Source organism: Terrapene carolina, unplaced genomic scaffold, assembly GCF_002925995.2.
Source record: "Terrapene carolina triunguis isolate 2854851 unplaced genomic scaffold, T_m_triunguis-2.0 Scaffold31, whole genome shotgun sequence".
In the NCBI taxonomy this organism is placed as follows: domain Eukaryota; kingdom Metazoa; phylum Chordata; order Testudines; family Emydidae; genus Terrapene; species Terrapene triunguis.
Window position 1 is genome coordinate 7,759,537 of NW_020664382.1, and position 18,786 is coordinate 7,778,322.

At 47.0% G+C, this 18,786-nt stretch overlaps 1 protein-coding gene across 1 annotated transcript in view; it reads left to right on the forward strand.

The window, feature by feature from the left end:
* LOC112104627 (trifunctional purine biosynthetic protein adenosine-3) overlaps positions 1-15,862 on the forward strand; it is a 54,847-nt gene extending 38,985 nt beyond the window's left edge. Inside the window, exons 18-22 of the mRNA XM_024197038.2 lie at positions 275-406; positions 1,057-1,187; positions 9,535-9,676; positions 13,581-13,696; positions 15,340-15,862. Coding sequence (XP_024052806.1) covers positions 275-406; positions 1,057-1,187; positions 9,535-9,676; positions 13,581-13,696; positions 15,340-15,537 — 719 coding nt within the window. The 3' untranslated portion in view covers positions 15,538-15,862. The remainder of the gene's footprint in view (positions 1-274; positions 407-1,056; positions 1,188-9,534; positions 9,677-13,580; positions 13,697-15,339) is intronic.
* Positions 15,863-18,786: the final 2,924 nt, after the last annotated feature.

Sequence of the window (18,786 nt, forward strand, 5' to 3'; positions counted from 1 at the left end):
GTCCTCTGTATTTCTGTGTTTACATGGGGAGGGAGCGGGGGGGGCGGGGGAATAGCTTGGTGGTTTGAGCATTGGCCTGCTAAACCGAGGGTTGTGAGTTCAATCCTTGAGGGGGCCACTTAGGGATCTGGGGCAAAATCAGGACTTGGTCCTGCTAGTGAAGGCAGGGGGCTGGACTCAATGACCTTTCAGGGTCCCTTCCAGTTCTATGAGAGAGAGAGCGAGAGAGATATAGATATACCTATGTAACACTTTTTTTTTCTTCCCCATTAAGAATCTGCTCATGTTGAAATCAATAATCTGCTTCAAGCCTTACAAGCAAATAGATTACAGTTTTTGCACAACCATATCCAAGGCAAAACCCAAACAAGCAAAGTGAAGGTGGCTGTTCTCATCTCTGGAACAGGTGAGGCTTTTGCATTCTTCACTACAAGGTGCAACACAGGCTGTTGGACAAAGAAACTTAGGCCCTGAACCAAAACTGCTTCAAGTTACTGGAAGTGTTCCCATGGACTTCAGTGAGCTTTCGGTCAGGTGCCTAGAGATCGACATCAGGGGGCAGCTCCTCGGGGCAGGCAGAACAGATTTTTGCCCTAGGCCATTTTGAATTGGATATACTCTGATCATTACCCACGGCTGCAAAATGTTTGTGAGATACACCTACATATGTAGCTTTTGCCCACACACCTCTATACCACCTTCAAGCGATCAACCAGCTGATCAGAGGAATGCAACATTGTATTTTCAAACACTCCAAACTTTCCTTCTGTGTTTTATAGACATATAGGCAGCCCCAAAAGTAACAAATGCAGCATAGTTCATGCACTGGAAAGTAGGTTTTACAAATGCATAACTTATTAAACCATTTCATGTTCTCACACATGCCAGGGGTCCAAGCCAGTGCTCACTAAGGTCAGTGGAAAGACACCTATTGACTTCAGGGGCCATTGACTCAGACTCCTCCTATGTTACTGTTTTTAAAAGCCACCTCGGAATGTTCAGTATATTTACCCTCCAAGAAATGCTTGGTCTTCATTTCTTCTTTTTCATTTTTAGGCACAAACCTTGAAGCCCTAATAACCAGCACAAAAAAGCCAACCAGCTACGCACAGATAGTCCTCGTCATTTCTAACAAGTCAGGCGTGGAAGGGTTAAGAAGAGCTGAAAGAGCTGGTATTCCTACAAAAGTAAGCAATGTTTCACCTTTTGAATCAGATTTTACTAACTCACTGCTGTGGAAATCTAGCCAAGGATTAATAATATTTATAGGGGAAAGGTGGAGCTGGAGCACAGGACTGGGAGCCAGAAACTCCAGAATTCTTCTATGCCACTGACTGTGCCCTTGGGAAAGTCACTTAACTTCTCTCTGTCTCCCATCAGTAGGATGGAGATAATAGTATGTCTTTTATTTCCATCTTAGAGATGTTACTGGGATTTGTTATTGGGTGTGCCTAGAAACCCCGGCCATTGTTAATGTTGCAAAACACTTAAAATCACCCCCCCCCCACAAACCACCACCACCAACAACCTACCTACCTTTCACTCCCGGAGCTAATATTTTTCTTGCTTGGGGTCTCCCAAAAGGTGATTATTTTTATTAATAACAAAATGAAAGGCTTTTGTTCAAACTTTAATAAGTTCAGCTGTGGTGAGAAAATATGTACATTTCAGACAATGCTACAGCCAACATGGCTGCAGTTTAAAACTAGCATGGAGAGAGTCCTTGTTCAGGGTTCATGTATTTGTTTGGTTTGCAAAAATATTTATCAATTATAAACAATGGAGAATCGGGCCCAATGTGAGTTCTGCCATTGATTTCAACTAGAGCAGGATCTGATGCTTAAACAAATTATTAATTATTATTATTACTATTTGCGTGATATTAGAGAGACAAGGTGGGTGAGGAGGTATCTTTCCCCCCTCCCCCCACGGTAAGGGCTACAGCTATGATCAGGACCCTATTGTGCTAATGCCGCACAAATATATATTAAGGGTGAGAACCACAAAGAGAGTGAGGCATTGCGAAGCTCAGTGTCACAGCACCTAACTCTTAGGCACCTAGAAAATCACCGCAACAACACTGCGCTCCCCAAAACCTGAGGGCAGGGCTACACAAGTCAACCTAAGTTCAGCTACGTTATTCACATAGCTGGAGTTGCATGAGTTGACATAGCTTAGGCCAACTTACTGCGGTGTCTACACCACGCTGGGTTGACGGGAGAAACTCTCCCATCAACTTACCTTCCGCTTCTCGTTCTGGTGGAGTACTGGAGTCAAGGGGAGAGCGATCTGTGGTTGATTTAGTGGGTCTTTACTAGACCCACTAAATCGACCCCTGGTGGATCTTTCGCAGCTGCGTCGATCCCCAATAAGTGTAGACATATCCTGAGTTCTTCGAGTGCTTTCTCGTGTCCATTCCATATTAGGTGTGTGTGCTCACCGCATGCACCGGTGCTGGAAGTTTTTCCCTCAGCAGTATCCATAGGGGACCGGCTCTGGCGCCCTCTGGAGTGGCGCCCGCATGGCGTGCGGTATAAGGGGTGCCACCGGCTCCCCCCACCCTCAGTTCCTTCTTACCGCTGGTGACGGTGCTGGAATGTCTGCTGCTTTGGCTAGCGTTGTTTCATTCTCTGTTCTTGCGAACTTCCAAATCCCGTAAAATAGCTGTATATAGTTACTAGTTTTCTTAGTTACCCTTAGTAGTAGTTCTCCAACTCTTCGTTAGTCCTGGATGGGACCCAGCCAGGGGTCGGGGCATGCCCTGGTCCCCAGGCTTTAAGCCCTGCGATTGCTGTAAACGGCCTATGCCCATCAGCGATCCACATACCAGCTGCCTACGGTGCTTAGGCGAAGGGCACATAAGTGACAAGTGCCGTATCTGCAAGTCCTTCAAATCTAGGACGAAGAAGGAGCGCGATATTCATTTTAAGAGCGCTCCTAATGGAGTCAGCACTCACTCCGGCACCAGAGCAGCGGGGTCTGATTCCGCACCAAGCACTGTGGCCTCCGTGTACAGTGCTCCCCCAGTGCCGTACATGAGCCAGCACTGGTCTCCCTCCACGGCTCTGGTCAAGAAACCGAAAAAGACTGTGAGGGGAAGATCTCCTACCTCCCGTAAGGGAAAGGAAAGGGCAGGGGGAGAGCCAAGACCCGTGTCGGGCAGCTCAACATCCCACTCGGGAAGTCGGGCCCCAGCTCCAGTCGAATGCAAGTACTTTGTGCCAACCAATGGGCATGAGTACTTATACTCCCACCCAGCCCCCGATTCCCTTGTGGTCGAGGTGGTTATCCACAAGGAGAGGCAAGGACAACCCGGGGCCACCCCCAAAAATAAAGACACCAGGAGGCTGGATCTTTTCAGATGTAAGGTTTATTTGTCTTCCAGCCTTCAGCTGAGAGTCGCCAACCACCAAGCCTTCCTTCACCAATATAACTTCAACATATGGCAAGCCATGGCCAAGTTCAAAGGGTCGCTCCCCGAGGCTTCCAAGGAGGAGTTACGAGCGATCCTCAGTGAGGGCACAACCACGACCAGGGCAGCCATCCAGGCGGCGTCAGATGCTGCTGCTGCCCGCACCATGGCTTCCGCTATCTCCATGCGGCGAAGGTCTTGGCTGCTCCTCTCTGGGTTGTCCACTGAGGCCCAGCAGTCTATGCAGGACCTGCCCTCCGATGGCCGGGCCCTATTTGCAGAGCGAACAGACAGCAAATTGCTTGGCCTCAAGGACTCCTGCACCACCCTGAACACCCTGAGTCTCTATGTCCCAGCTCCAGCGTGTAAGCGGTTCAAACCGCAGCAGCCGCAGCGCCAGGGGAGCCAGCCTCGGCAGGACCAGGCCCATAAATGAGTCAAGGGCTACAAGCGCCATCTGAGCCACCTGCCTCCACCCTCTGCCCAGTCGGGCTCGACCCGGAATAAACAGGGGGCCACACGGTCGTTTTGAGGGTGCGCCTGAGGGCGACCTACCAAACTATTCCCCGGATCCATCCTTCCCTGTGTTCTCCAAATGCCTTTCCCTCTTGCTCCCTGCCTGGACTGCTATAACTTCAGACCGATGGGTCCTCAGCACAGTGGAACAGGGTTATACCCGCCAGTTCCTTTCTACCCCCCCCCTTCCCCGTCCCTCTTCAGGGACCCTTCTCGCAAGAGTCTCCTCGCACAGGAGGTAAAGGGGTTGCTACAGCTGGGTGCGGTGGAAGAAGTTCCTCTCGAGTTCAGGAACAAGGGGTTCTATTCCCGGTACTTTTTAATCCCAATGGCCAAGGGCGGTCTACGGCCCATCCTGGACCTGCGAGGCCTTAACAAGTACCTAAAGGAGTTAGTTCCGCATGGCCTCTCTGGCTTCTATTATCCCCTCCCTGGATCTGGGAGACTGGTATGCCTCCCTCCACTTGAAGGACACATACTTCCACATAGCGATCTTTCAAGGACACAGACACTTCGTCGGGTTTACGGTGGGGCCCCACCACTACCTGTTTGCGGTCCTCCCGTTCAGCCTGACGACAGCACCAAGAGTGTTTACCAAGTGCATGTCGGTGGTAGCAGCTTACCTCAGGTGCCGGGGGTATCCAGATCGACGCGTACCTCGATGACTGGCTCGTCAAGGGCAGCTCCAGGTCTCAAGTCCAAAGGGATGTTGTGGTGCTACAAGCTATGTGCCGCTCTCTGGGCTTACTGGTAAATGACACAAACTCTACATTAGTGCCAGTGCAGAGGATAGAGTTCATCGGAGCGGTCCTCGACTCGACCTGTGCCAGGGCATTCCTGCCGCTGGAAAGGTTCCACACATTGACGAACCTCATCGCGGAAGTCTCCGTGTTCCCTCTGACTACAGCCAGGGTCTGTCTGCGCCTTCTGGGCCACATGGAAGCGTGCACTTATGTGGTCTGCCATGCCAGCCTCCAGATGTGACCCCTGCAACAATGGCTGGCGATGGTCTATTCCCAGTCCCGAGACCCCCTGGAGAAGATTACCATTCCCCAGGCGATACTTATCTCACTGCGATGGTGGACCGACCGCAGGACAGTCCTGGAAGGGGTTCCATTCGACAACCCTCCACACTCCATCGAATTGGTGTTGGACGCCTCGGGCCTCGGCCGTGGGGGCACATATCAGCATCCTCCAGACTCAGGGGATGTGGTCCCCAGACAAAGCGCGGTTGCACATAAACGTTGAAGAGCTCTGAGCAGTCTGGCTGGCGTGCAGAGTCTTCTTGCCCCACCTGTCGGGCAGGGTGGTATGAGTCCTGATGGACAACACAGCCTTGATGTTCTACATAAACAGGCAAGGGGGGGCATGATCATCGGCTCTCTGTCAAGAGGCACTCCCATGTATGGGATTTCTGCATCAGCCACAAAATCCACCTGAAAGCTTGTCACCTTTCCGGCGTCAGGAACACGCTGGCGGACCAGCTCAGTAGGGACTTCTCCTCTCACCACGAGTGGTCGCTCCATCCAGAGGTAGCCTACATTATCTTCCAAAGGTGGGGAACTCCCCAAGTGGACCTGTTCGCTACCAGACAGAACAGGAAATGCCACCAGTTTTGTTCTCGGCAAGATCTGAGCAAGAGCTCCCTCTCCGACGCCTTCCTCCTGTTGTGGTCACGGAGCCTGATGTACGCGTTCCCTCTGATTCCGCTCAGCAGCAGGGCCCTGGCAAAGACTAAAGAAAGAGAAGACGCAGGTCATCATGATCGCCCTGATGTGGCCTCGCCAGCACTGGTTCAGCATGCTCATGAGCCTGTCAGCTGCCCCTCCCTGGCCCCTGTCCAACTGACTGGACCTGCAGTCAGAGGACCACGGTTGACTCCTACGCCCCCACCTTGGGTCCCTCCACCTCTCGGCATGTATGCTGCATGGCTGAACCTGGAGGAACGGACCTGTTCGGAAGAAGTCCAACAGGTCCTCCTGGGAAGTAGGAAGCCCTCAACTAGACTGACTTACCTGGCCGAGTGGACTAGGTTTTCCCGATGGGCATCCGAACGGGGCATCTCTCCCTCATATTCCTCCATACAGTCTGTCCTGGACTACCTGCTCCGTTTGAGGAACCAAGGCCTGGCACACTCTTCCATTAGAATGTATCTCGTGGCAATCTCTGCTTTTCACCCACTGGTCCAAGGACAGATGGTGTTTTCCCAAGACATCACGGTCAGATTCCTGAGGGGACTTGAGAGAGACTTTCCACAGGTACGGGCCCCTGTCCCGCAGTGGGATCTTAACTTGGTCCTCTCTAGGCTCACCAGCCCACCCTTTGAGCCACTGGGTTCCTGCTCCCTTTCCCACCTGTCGTGGAAGGTCGCATTCCTGGTGGCGGAGACGTTGGCAAGACGGGTCTCTGAAATTAAAGACTTGACCTCAGAACCTCCACACACAGTCTTCTACAAAGATAAGGTTCAGTTGCGGCCCCACTTGGCCTTCCTGCCAAAGATGGTTTCCACCTTCCATATGAACCAGGACATCTTCCTCCCAGTGTTCTGTCCCAAACCACACAAGGCCAGTGAAGAGAGGTGTCTTCGCACCCTGGACGTCCAGAGGGCCTTGGCTTTCTACTTAGAACGTACCAAGCCTTTCCATAAATAGACTCAACTGTTCATCGCTACAGTGGATAGGAGGAAGGGTCACCCGGTGTCTTCGCAGAAGATTTCCAATTGGATTACCTTGTGCATAAGAACCTGTTACGACCTGGCGGGGGTTCCGCCACTGCAGATTGTCAAAGCCCACTCGATGAGAGCGTAGGTGTTTTCGGCGGCCTTCCTGGCGCACATCCCTATCCAAGACCTCTGTAGAGCCGCAACGTGGTCCTCTGTTCACACGTTTACTGCTCATTATGCCATCACTCAGCAGGCCAGGGACGACGCTGCGTTCGGCAAAGCTGTGTTGCAATCGACACGTCCGTGAACTTCTATCCACCTCCAGGGGTGCTGCTTGGGAGTCGCCTAATATGGAAATGACATGAGCAAGCACTTGAAGAAGAAAAGACAGTTAACTTTTCCGTAACTGATGTTCTTTCAGATGTGTTGCTCATGTCCATGATCTGCCTGCCTTCCCCACTGTCAGAGTTTCCAGCAAGAAGGAACTGAGGGTGGGGGGAGCCGGCGGCTCGCGCACCATGCGAGCGCCACTCCAGAGGGCACCAGAGCCGATCCCCTAGGGATACTGCTGAGGGAAAAACTTCCAGCACTGGTGCATGCAGCGAGCACACATTCCTAATATGGAATGGACATGAGCAACACATCTCGAAGAACACGAGTTATGGAAAAGGTAACTGTCTTTTAGGCACCGAGGCTCCCTATCCAATGCATGGGGAGAGAGAGGCACCTCAGAACACAATCCGCAAAAGCCAGCGCATTAGGAGGGGTAAGCCAGCCAGTGGGAGATGCTGACAAGAGCTGAACCCCTCCCCTCTCTTGGAGACAGGCACCTAAGTCCAGGCTGCAGGGAGGCATCAAGGTCTACTTAGAGATCCACAAATGAGAACCAGCCACGTAGATTCAGGTACCTTAGGTGCCTACAGGGTTTCTTGCAGGAATGACTTAGGCACTTGACTCAGTCCCCGTGAAATGGGGGGAGGGGAAGGAAGTGGCGGTGCCCACTTTATAGCTTTTAGCCCAGTCGTTAGAACACTCTACCTGGGATGTGGGAGCCCTACATTCAATCCCCACCTCTCTGGCAAAGGGCGAGTGAGGATTTGAAGGGGGAACTTCCACCTCTCAGAAGAGAATTCTAACCACTGAGCTATGGGATCTTCTGATGCAGGGCTCTCTACCTTTCCTGTGGAGGTGTTCCCCATTGGATAAACAATGAAAGAGTGACTGGAGCAGGGGGACTGGCCCTGAGTCAGTCTCCTACTTCCCTGATGGGTGCCCTAACCACTGGACTTACAGCATCATTCTCGTGTGCTCCCATTCTCTGGCCCAATGACTGTTTATCTACAGTAGAACAGTCCTGGGGCCAGATTGAGGGTGGGAATGATTCTGGAGTCCAGGGACTAGGACATTCACCGGAGAGGGAGGGAGGGAGATCTGGGGTCCAGTCCTTGTGTTCCAATCACTTTAATTATTTATCTACAGTGGAACAACTTCACCAGGAGAGGTGGAGAGAGCCTCACAAGAGAACATCCTGTAGCTCAGGGGTTACAGCACTTTCTTGAGAAGTGGGAGTCCTCTATTCAAATCCTTTCTCTCCCCCCCGCCTCCCCCCTTTGAGAGGAGGGAATTGAACCTGGGTCTCCCACATCCCAGGCAAGTGCTCTAACTACTGAGCTAAAAGTTATCAGGTGCATGGCACCACCACTGCTTCCTCCTCATGCCAGATTTTGAACCACACTTGGTCCAGTAGGCATTGTTCAGAGGTTGCCTACAGCATTGGACCCCACATGTGACTTAGGCGTTCAATCACTTATCTTCTCGTTCGTGAATCACTCTGGGTCTTAAGCAGGAGATAGGTGTCCGGATGCCTAGAGGGAGGCAGTAGTGCGCCTGCCCAGAACCTGAGACACCCAGGGAACTTTTTTACCTGAAAAACGTAAGTGCCGAGTGAGTTTAGAGGCCTACAGAGATCAGCAGGTGTTTTGTGGATCCCACCCTAAGAGACAGTGTCTGTCCGGAAGAGCTCACAATCTAAATGGACAAGACAGAGTGGGAAGGGAATCAGAGCCACACAGAGGTGAAGTGACTTGCCAAAGGTTACACAATAGGTCAATAGCAAAGCCAATAATAGAAGCCAGTCCAGCCCTATCCACTCAACCATACTGCCAATGCACTGAACAACTGCACAGCCAATTTAGCATAAACTTTTCAAACCTAACATGCTGACTTTAAACCCAATTGTTTTTTGTACATTTCAGTGGGATTTAACAGGCCTCGTTATTTTAAAGCTATGGATATTTTAAGAAAATAGTTTTGGTAATTTAATTTTAAAATTATTCACATTTAAATATGGCATGGGTGTCCTTAGCAGAGAAAACTTTAACTGGAGCAATCCTCATCTTTACCTAGCTGTTCCTTCTAAACATGTCTATAATTAACCCTCCAGCGTTTTGTGGTGCCCTATGTTACGTTTTTTAAATGGGTGGGGGGAGGGGAGAATCTTGTTTGCAATTTAAACTGATCTAAGGTTTGGATGGGTTTAAACCCTGTAGATTGTTTTAAGGCTTCATATCAACTGAAGCTGGTTAAGCCAGTCTAAGAGTTAGGGTGCTTGTTATATTTTTCAGGTGATTATTAATAATTAATTGTTAATGGTCCAAATCCTATAGCCTTAAACTGAGTTTAAGCAGGCAAAACTCCCATTGCTTTCAACATGAGTTTAGCGGAATATAGTCTAAGTTGAAAACGACAGGATTTGATCTACTATTACTTACGTGCATTTCTGAAGTGCCTATCCTTGTAGTATCTGGACACCCTTCTTTATCATATCTGGAGTTTTAGATTTTTGTTTGATTACAGCACCGTGTTTCAGCGTGTTCTTGTTATATGAGAGAGTCAATTAATCCCACATTCATGTCTGTATTTCTCCTTTTTTTGGATATTGTAGGTAATTGACCATAAATTGTATGGAAGTCGCACAGAATTTGATAATGCGGTTGATAAAGTCCTTGAAGAATTCTCAGTTGAACTGATCTGTCTTGCAGGATTTATGCGGATTTTGTCTGGTCCCTTTGTCAAAAAGTGGGATGGTAAATACACTATTTTGTCTTGTTTAGAAATATACATTAAGACATTTTGCAGTTGCAGTTAAGCATTGTATTTAGTCTGGCAAACATTATTAGAGAAAACGAGCCAGTGTACATAGATGATTGACCACTTTAAATAGTAACGCCTTTTTATCAACTATACTCTGGATTTTTTTAAGAAGGTACAAAACTGCTGAAGGTTGGAACCATGGGCGGCCAGTGACCCAGCCATTGGGGGAGGATAGCCCTTGGCCCCGCTCATTATGCCAGATGCCCTGCCCCTCTCCCTCCCCTTTTGCCTCCCCCTCCCCTGCACCGGGCGGCTAGGTAGCATGGCCGCAGCGCCCCCAGCACTAGTTCACTGGGCAGTGCAGTCTGAGCGCTGGGCTGGCAGCGCAGGCCCAGCGCCAGCCGCCCTGAGTCCCTGTGGGAGGCAGGCCGGCCAGCCCCGGTCAGCCTGGGCCAGGGTAGAGCGCCGGGAACTGCAGGAGGGAGTCTGGGGGCGGAGCGTGGGCAGGGCCACACCAGGCAGTTTGGGGAGGCACAGCCTACAATACCTGGCGCCTGTGGTTGGAACAGAAACCTTCCCTCTCCCTCTCCCCAAAACTGCAACTAAAGCACCTTCTTTGGTTGCACGGGGAGTTAGAAACTTAAAGCAATTGAGTGACACACCAGTTGCATATCATTAGCCAGCCAGCCAGTTGCTGATCCCATCATTGGTGATGACGATTGGGATGATGCAGGAATAAGCCATGACATGCTGATAGTTTGTTCAAAGGCTGACGCTGTAGCATTTATAGAAATAGTTCAAGTGGCAATGTCATTTAGTACTCCCTCTGGTCCTAAATAAGTGTAAGGCCTCAGAGTACCCATTGTGTGCCTAGGATTTTAACATGATATGGTCAGAAATCCTCAACCAAGCCAATAGTGGGAGGGAAATATGCTTATTCATGGGATGCCTTATACAATTTCTGCACAAGGTAGTAATGTCTTCCCTGGCTCTGTACTATAGATCCCTTTCCTTAGCCTTCCCTGTTCCCAAACCCATGCCCAAGTTTCGGGATAGGAGGTCACTACAAGTGATCTCTACTATGATGGGATTTCCCCCAAAATAGAGTCCTAGGTTATATGTCGCCTTTTTGTGTTCTAAAAATGAACCTCTCAAATAGGTCACCTACCCACCTGCTGCTCTTAAGCTGAAGTTCCCATCAGGCTGTCTTTATCCTACATGCTCCCACCGCTCTCAGGTGCGTAGCTTTCACCTTTAGCTTCAGTTGCTACAGAAAAAAGGAAGGGAAGACAAAGAAAAAAAACAACCCTCCACCACCTCAGCTAATGGGTTTGTGGGGCCAGGGAGGGAAATTCCTTCCTAACCCCAAACAAAGCAATTGGAGTGACCCGGAGCATATGAACACGAATCAGTCCAAGGGACCTTTTAGGGCATCCAGAAACGAGCCATCGCCCCAAACGTAGAACTTTGTTAACACGATGAAAGGTCACCCCTTGCGTCAGCCTTAGGGGCTGGTGAGTAGGGAGCTCTTCAGCCTGCTATGAGAAAGCAAAATTGGTTCCTAATCCCCCTGCCAGACCCTTTTAAACCCTGCTATTATGGAGGAGGGGACCACATTAATCCCAAATTGCGAGGAGACCAGATTACTTTCCTGTAGAGAAATAAACAAGAAGGGTGAAGGGAGCCAGTATCTTTCCCTTCCCTTTATCATTTGCATTGGAAATTCTTTCCACTTCCTTCTGATGGAGACATTGTGTGTAACCTGCTTCTATAAAGGAGAGGATAAGAGAAATCCGATATTGAAATTCTTACACAAGTAAATGGTGCACTCCGTTTCCACGGATTCAGGAAGCAAGCAATAGGAGCAGGTATTGCAGGGGAAACAGTCTGGAACAGGGAGAACCCAGTTGCATGGACAACTCCCCATTCCTGTGCTTGGGTTAGAGACTGGGGCCCAAGCAGTCCTCTGCTACAGTTCTGCTTCTGTACTAGCAGCTGATAGCAGGTCACTGGGTGGCAGGTCTGGCCTGCCTAGATCTTAAAAATCCTGTGGAGCAAGGTTCAAGACCTGAGGTCCCTGACAAACCAGAGAGCTTCACAACCTTTTGCACAAGTAGTTTCAATCCTCCCCTTCCCATGCGTGTTTTGTGATATTTAAGTAGCAGTAACAGGACAGAGAGGCAAAAGCTTTCAGGACTTTTATCAGTTATCTCCTGGTAACCTGCCCCTGCCTATCCCCTGACACCCAGTTTACCCTCTGACCTGTCTCAGACTCTGACCTCCTGGTATCTGAACTGGGCCAACTCCTGCTCTGAGCACTAGGTCAGACTCCCCATGTCCTGGTCATGACATAGTTCCTCTCTGGCCCTGCAATATTGAAGGTGAATCTTTGCAGAAAGGATGCATGAAGAACAGCCCCCTATACTGCAGCTCCTGGGGATACTGTAACAAGGAACTCGAACTCAACTGAAGTGTCACTGTTGCAGTATTGGCCCCAGTACATTTTTGCCCAAGGACAAAACAATCGCTAGAAGATGACCTGGCATATTGAAGCCGAAGAAAAGCCTTATTTGAATGAAATAGGCTGGAGATAGTGTTGAAGACCTGTTGGTTTTTATGCTATACTTATCCCCATAAGGCTACCAATGTCATTGTCTGAAGCGGTTACTGTTATGTGCATCCAAATTGTGCACAGGACTCCATAGGACATGGCCTTCATCTTGCATTGACTGCCTTCCCTTGTGCCACTTTTCCCATTGCAGTGCATTCTCTCTCCCCCTCCCCCCTCCCCCGGGGAATTGGACCCTGCTGTCCCTAACATTAGTCAGCCAAATGTCTCACTGCAGTGCAATTAAGCTGTTGGTGAATACTGACGGCATGCAACTCACACAGATGAGGCATGGAGTGACATTTGTGTACAAGATACCCTAATGTGAGGCACGTGTTATTGTCTTCCTGTTACCTGAAAAGGAATTTTTGTTTGTTCTGAATTGGGCATCAGATCCTTAGCTGCTGTAAAATGTCATCACACCATAGACTTCAGTCTGGCCCAGGATTTCCAGTGCAGTTTGTCAGACAAAATAATAACTTAGAGGAGGAAAAAAGACCTTTTTGAGGAGAGGAGACAGCCTGATGGCTTAGCTGTAGCAATAGTATGTATGTGATTAGCGTTCAGTCCTATTGTGAGGCTAGCTAGTGACTAGAATGCTCACAGAGCATATGCACTCACCTCTAGGAGAAAGGCCTAGTGCTGCTCAGTACTATAACGGGGACCCTGCTGACTGTTCATTAGGAGGAACCCCTCAGGAAAAGAGCATTATGCTGATTTTTTTCAAAAGAAGGGGAAAGCTGTGGTGTGCTTCTGCTTCTTGGAAGGGCAGGGGGATACTCCTGTGAAGGCAGCAGTTCTCTTCTGTTAAGACTGAACAGTCCTTAGTGGCTAGGAGACTAACCTAGGAAGAAATCTCACCACTTTCATGGAAGCTTGTGTGACACTCCCTGCCACCATGGGCCAATATTCTAAGTCACGAACTTGAGTGGGTATTAAGGACTATGAGCAATAGGAGTGTGCCTGTAGTCAGATGAAGAACAAGCCATGACACCGGGGAAGAGAACACCACCACAAAGAACAAGGAGCTATAAACAAACCATAGTTATGGCAGAGATTCTTGGGAGAAGTGTACCACATATGTACAAATGTTTTCTTGTTCCCAACCCTGATCAGCTGGAAATAGATGGGGTAGAACATAGATTCTTGATGAGTTTGGGACTGCTTTGTCATGGCATTATGAGCATTTTGCATTCTGGTTAACGATGAGGCATTTACTTGATGTTTAAACTTGTGAAACGAGGGCTGAGAGCTAAGAGATAATGATGATTTCATTTATTCTTTTCTAGGAAAAATACTGAATATTCATCCATCTTTACTACCTTCTTTTAAAGGAGCAAATGCCCATAAATTGGTATTACAAGCTGGAGTCCGAATCAGTGGCTGTACTGTGCACTTTGTAGCTGTAAGTATGCCATTTCTAACAGAAATGAGCAGCTTTGAAAAATGTGCAGTGAATAATCTTGGTTGGAATAATACCTGTGTCAAAACGATCTCTGTCTTTTCCTCTTCGTTTGTAGAAATGGTTAGATGTACAGTGAGATGAATTCTTTAGACTGTTGTGCAGTGGGGGAATTGGAAATAAATACTATACTAGAATTCAGGCTTTAGCTACACTTGCTTTTTTTCTGTGCAGCTTCCTACCATTGGTAACTGTAGTGCTGCTCCACTAGTTGTCATATCAATGGGAGCGCTAGCACAAGCAAGGCCTTGGTGATCAGCAGCATCTTTACCCACTACCGTGTTTCCAAGTCCTGTGTTTTTTATCATGAGCCTCACCCTGTTTAGTGTTCTTAGAGCTCCAGTTGCTGGAATCAAGGAAGGCCTGAGAATCTCAGCTTTCGTTAAAAAATTTGTTCCAGCTCTCATGCTTGCAGAGAAAAGCTTGAAACTATGGAGTGACTGTAACCTAAAGGCCCACACCCCAGCAGGCAAAGAAAAGAACCCTAACTGTATTAATTTTGTAAAAGTCTTTTTTTTTTTTTTCTTTTCTTTTAACACTTGGAGTTGGCAATATTGCCACCATGTTGTCAAGACTTGCTTTGAGCAGGATAAGCAACAGTCTTAGGCCCAGCTCTTGACCTCCCATAAGGAATTCAGAAGACCTGGGACACCTAATTTCCTGGTGCTGATGTTTCTGTTTTGACACCAATTTTGTCAAAATTTTTGAATCATTCAACTAGCCGTGGTAGGCCTGCATGATGCTAGGAGAGTCTATGGCTTTTGGAGGAGTTGGCTTCCACAGAAAACATTGCTCAACTGGACCCCTGGTAAAATGACTTTCAGTTCTCTCTGGACGATTAACTGAAAGATTTATTTACGAGTTAACCTCTCCCTCCCTGGTATTTTAGACATGTGTTATGAACTCCATAGTGTTGATGAGCCTTGACTTCTCACCATTTGTGGAGAACGCATGTGCACAATTAAATTAGTTTAGAAGCAAGTTTTTTTTTTTTTTCCTCATTTACTTATCAGGATTGAAAGTAGCGGACGCAGCTCCCTCATTAAAAGCTTGAAATCATCCTCCAACTCCGATAGCTGCTTAAGAAATCCATTTTCTTACTCTTACCAGAACTGTGGCATGTGAGGAGGCAAGGAGTTCGGTTCTTCCAGACACGAATGTGGTTCTGTCCTTCCATCGTATGTCATTGTGGCATTTCCACAAAGGCAGAGAATTCATAGACCGCAGGGAACATTACTGATCACGTGAGAAATAAATAATTTAGAGGTGGAAAGATCTTTGGGCTCACTTAATCCATCTCCTTGTCAATGCAAGATAATTCTCTGTTGTAAATATACCTGCATTTTGTCTAGTCCAGTTTTATATGGCTGAAGTGCTGTGGCTTTCACTGCTTTCTTGTGGGACGCTATTCCTCAACCTCACAGAAATTCCCTGCAGGCTAAGGTGTATTTTCTGCACTCCTCACATACCACAGGAAATATGTATAAGTGGTACCTAAGGTAACCAGAGCAAATAACTGTCCTACTTTTGTGCATCTTCTCTTCCCCCTCTTTCAGTTTACAGTATTCTGGATTTTCTTTTTTCAGGAGGAAGTCGATGCTGGAGCTATAATTTTTCAAGAGGCAGTTCCCGTGAAGATTGGAGACACAGAGGAGACCTTGTCAGAAAGAGTAAAAGAAGCAGAGCACAGAGCCTTCCCTGCTGCCTTGCAACTGGTGGCCAGTAAGGCAGTGTGCCTAGGAGAAAGTGGCAAGATCTTCTGGAATTTAGAACAGCGGAATTGAGAAGACTCTTGGCTGTAGTGATGGAACAACAGTACTAAAGTTCTAACAACAATAATCCAGAGGGCAGAACTTAGCAACCACACAGTTACTTTTATTCTGTTCATAGAGTGTATTTTAGTGTAACATTTCCCATGACATTCCAGCAGGATCTCTAAATTCTCTCTAGTGCTACTGCTCCAAAGTAAAGGCAGAGAAAGCCAAAAATGGGAAGGGAGGGGGATTTTAAAAATTTTTTAGAATACCGTGGTGGTAACTGATCAACTTTGCTCTGGCCGCAGCCAGAAGGAAGGAAGTGGCCCTCGTAACAAAATCTTTCTTTAAAGAAAATGGTGAATGGATTTTGCTCCTACAAATCGTGTTTTTCATGGAGTATTGTACCTGGTCTGGACTCACAATATCAAGTAACTCCAGAGGTGGAACCTGTGATCCAGCAGACACCTTACAGAATGAAACTCCTGATGAACACTTACCTGTGGGTGAGTCTGGCTTTAGGGACCTCATTTCATACCTATAGTCCACTAGAGGTTAAGCAAGTTTAGAGTCAGAGGTGGGGTTTTTTCAGTGTAGAATTGGGAATGAGATGCTTTCCGTTCTCATAATCCTATGTGAAATTCTTTACCAATCCTGTCATAGCTAGATTCAGGAATTCTGGGAGCATCTGTTTAAGCTAGAATAATATTATTTTTTTTTTTTTATTCTCTACCTACCCCTCTTCCCCTCCAAAATCTTTTGTCATTCTCAGAAGCATATTTGAGTGTTTTTATTATGGCTGAACTCTTATCTCTGTACAAGCCCCTCATTTTCTTTTAATGTTTTTAGCAGCTGCAAACGTTAGTCACTATACAGTTTACTCAAATCCATTTTTCCTCACAAGCTAGAGGCACCTTCCTTCAGTTACTCCTACATAGTTTTAAAACAAAACAAAAACCAGAAACCTCCTGTCACTAATACACTAAGTGACACCAAATGTTGGTTGCCAGCCTGTGTATTGACATTTTTTCTGCGTTAGAACAATTTAAAGTCCTCAGTTACTTCAAATCCAATTCTAATAAAGTTGAGAAAAAGCAATGTTAAATGGATATCATTTAAATATTTTCCTTAGATTCTTTTGCTTTCATTAAGGGTGGAAATTATTTTAAATTCTGTTTTTAGAAGGGAACACGCTATTGTTTCAGATGTAGATACACAATGGTAGGCAGAGCAGGTGGATATGCAGCAAGTCTCCAACTGACAGTGGTTTTAACTCCATCTTAAGGGTGATGGACATTCTGCCTAAATATGCCTAGGCCTTAGGCTTAGAAATTTTACCACTTGTCTTGCTTTTTAAAGACCTTTCAAACTATTGTTGATAATGGGCACATTCTCCAAAAACTACCACCTGAGCCAGGGAAAGAACTTATAAACAATTTGTGAAAGCAGCATATGACTGATCCTTTGGTTAGTAATAATGGGGATGGCAGAATGACTTAACAGAACTTTAAGAGGGAGGATATTTACAGCCCACATCACCTCTCTATATAGTGATGTTACTGGTGCTTATAAAGCATTCACAGAATAACCTCACCAGGTCTAGTACTGATCAATCATGCAAATGCAGGCACTGTGGAGACAGTTTTTAAAATAAAGCATTCTGGGTCCCCTTTCAGAAACAGGCCACATGAGGCTATATAAAGCCAGAAGGATTGAAAAAGGTTATCAACAGATGTTTACTGATGAAATATTCAAAGGGAATGAAGCCTTAATCAAGGGACGGAGGCCTGTATCAGGGTTTAAAAGATTACAAGGACAAGACCAATCCTTTTCGGTCTCAAGAATTACCAAAAAAGTTAAACTTGAACAAGACAGGTGTTACAGGGTTGAAAAAGTTGTAGCTGGGAAAGGGAACGGGGAGGAAAAAAGGTTTCTGGTGAAATAGTTGGGTCAGCCCACTAAATTTAAGAGGTGGGTGGAAACCTCATCTCAACTCTCCAACCTTCTAGATGTACAAGGAGAAAAGAAAAGAGCTGTGGTGACTTTTACATCAATCTAGTGATGCCAGCTTTGGGGATTTTCCACAAAACCCTACTTTGAATTTATACAGTTTTAACTATCTCCCAGGGGCCTGGCAGGTGGGGTTAGTGGAAATACAATCTGAAACAGCATCACTAAACAAGCCTTTTGAAATCATCTTTGGGGGCTAAGAAAGGGCATTTCTTCCTACAATTAGGCTATTAATCATCCATACCTGAATTAGTGGATTATATGAACAAAGCTAGAGCTAGCCAAGCTGAACAGCCAGAGGTGCTCGTAAACTACGATCATAGGGGTAGAAAAGTTAGATTTAAATCACCTGGTGGGGCTTGTGCATTTTCTAGCATTGTGGAACTAGCCTAGAGTTTGGAGGAGGAGTTCCCTGGTACTAATGTAAAAAAAGATAATAATCCCATTTTCATCCGACATTAGAGGAGGTTAGAACTTTGTATTGATACATGGACATTGCAGAACACCAGTTTGTGCAGAAATTCTCTGTGCCAGTTACTTCCACTGATGGGGACACTGTTTATCACGATCACATATGACAAACCACGTTATATCCCTGTGAGCAACCATCACATTGACATCACCACCCCAGAAATAGACAGAGCAGGACATCTCGTTCCACTTTGGCAAGATGATCATCAAGCTGTACCTGTCCCCTGGGAAAGCTGGGAATTTAAAAAGTAAAAATAGAGTAGTAACCCTAAGAGTTTATAGGGAACGCCTCCACCACCATAAACCAAAACTTAAAGGCCACGCTGAATATTCCCTTCCTGGATACCATGGGGCACCTGTGATGTACAGAGCCAGCATGGGGGCAGTATTCCATAGCCTCTTTTGAGAAGAGGGCTAGAGATTATTAAACCCCCTGTAAAAACAGCTGCTCAGAATACAGCCAGAGATGTGGGTAAAGTCACATCTCCTGAGCTGTTCTGGATAAAGTGGGTGTTCCAGCTCACAGATGGGATTGGGCTGATGCACATTTACAAGAGCTGGCTTAAAAGAAAGTGGAAGGTGTGATACACAGGGCCCCCAAAGTCCTTTTTAATTAAAAAAAAAAAAAAAAAAAAAAGGCTTTCAAATGCTGGTTTAGCCAGAAGTGAAAGGCCAAGAGGAAGCTGGGACGAAGAGGAGGCACTCTTCACCAGGTAAAAGATTTTAAAACAACATGACTTTTGTTCACTGTGGGGCTGAAGAATGCACCAAATTCAAACTAGAGTGATTCTAAATAGT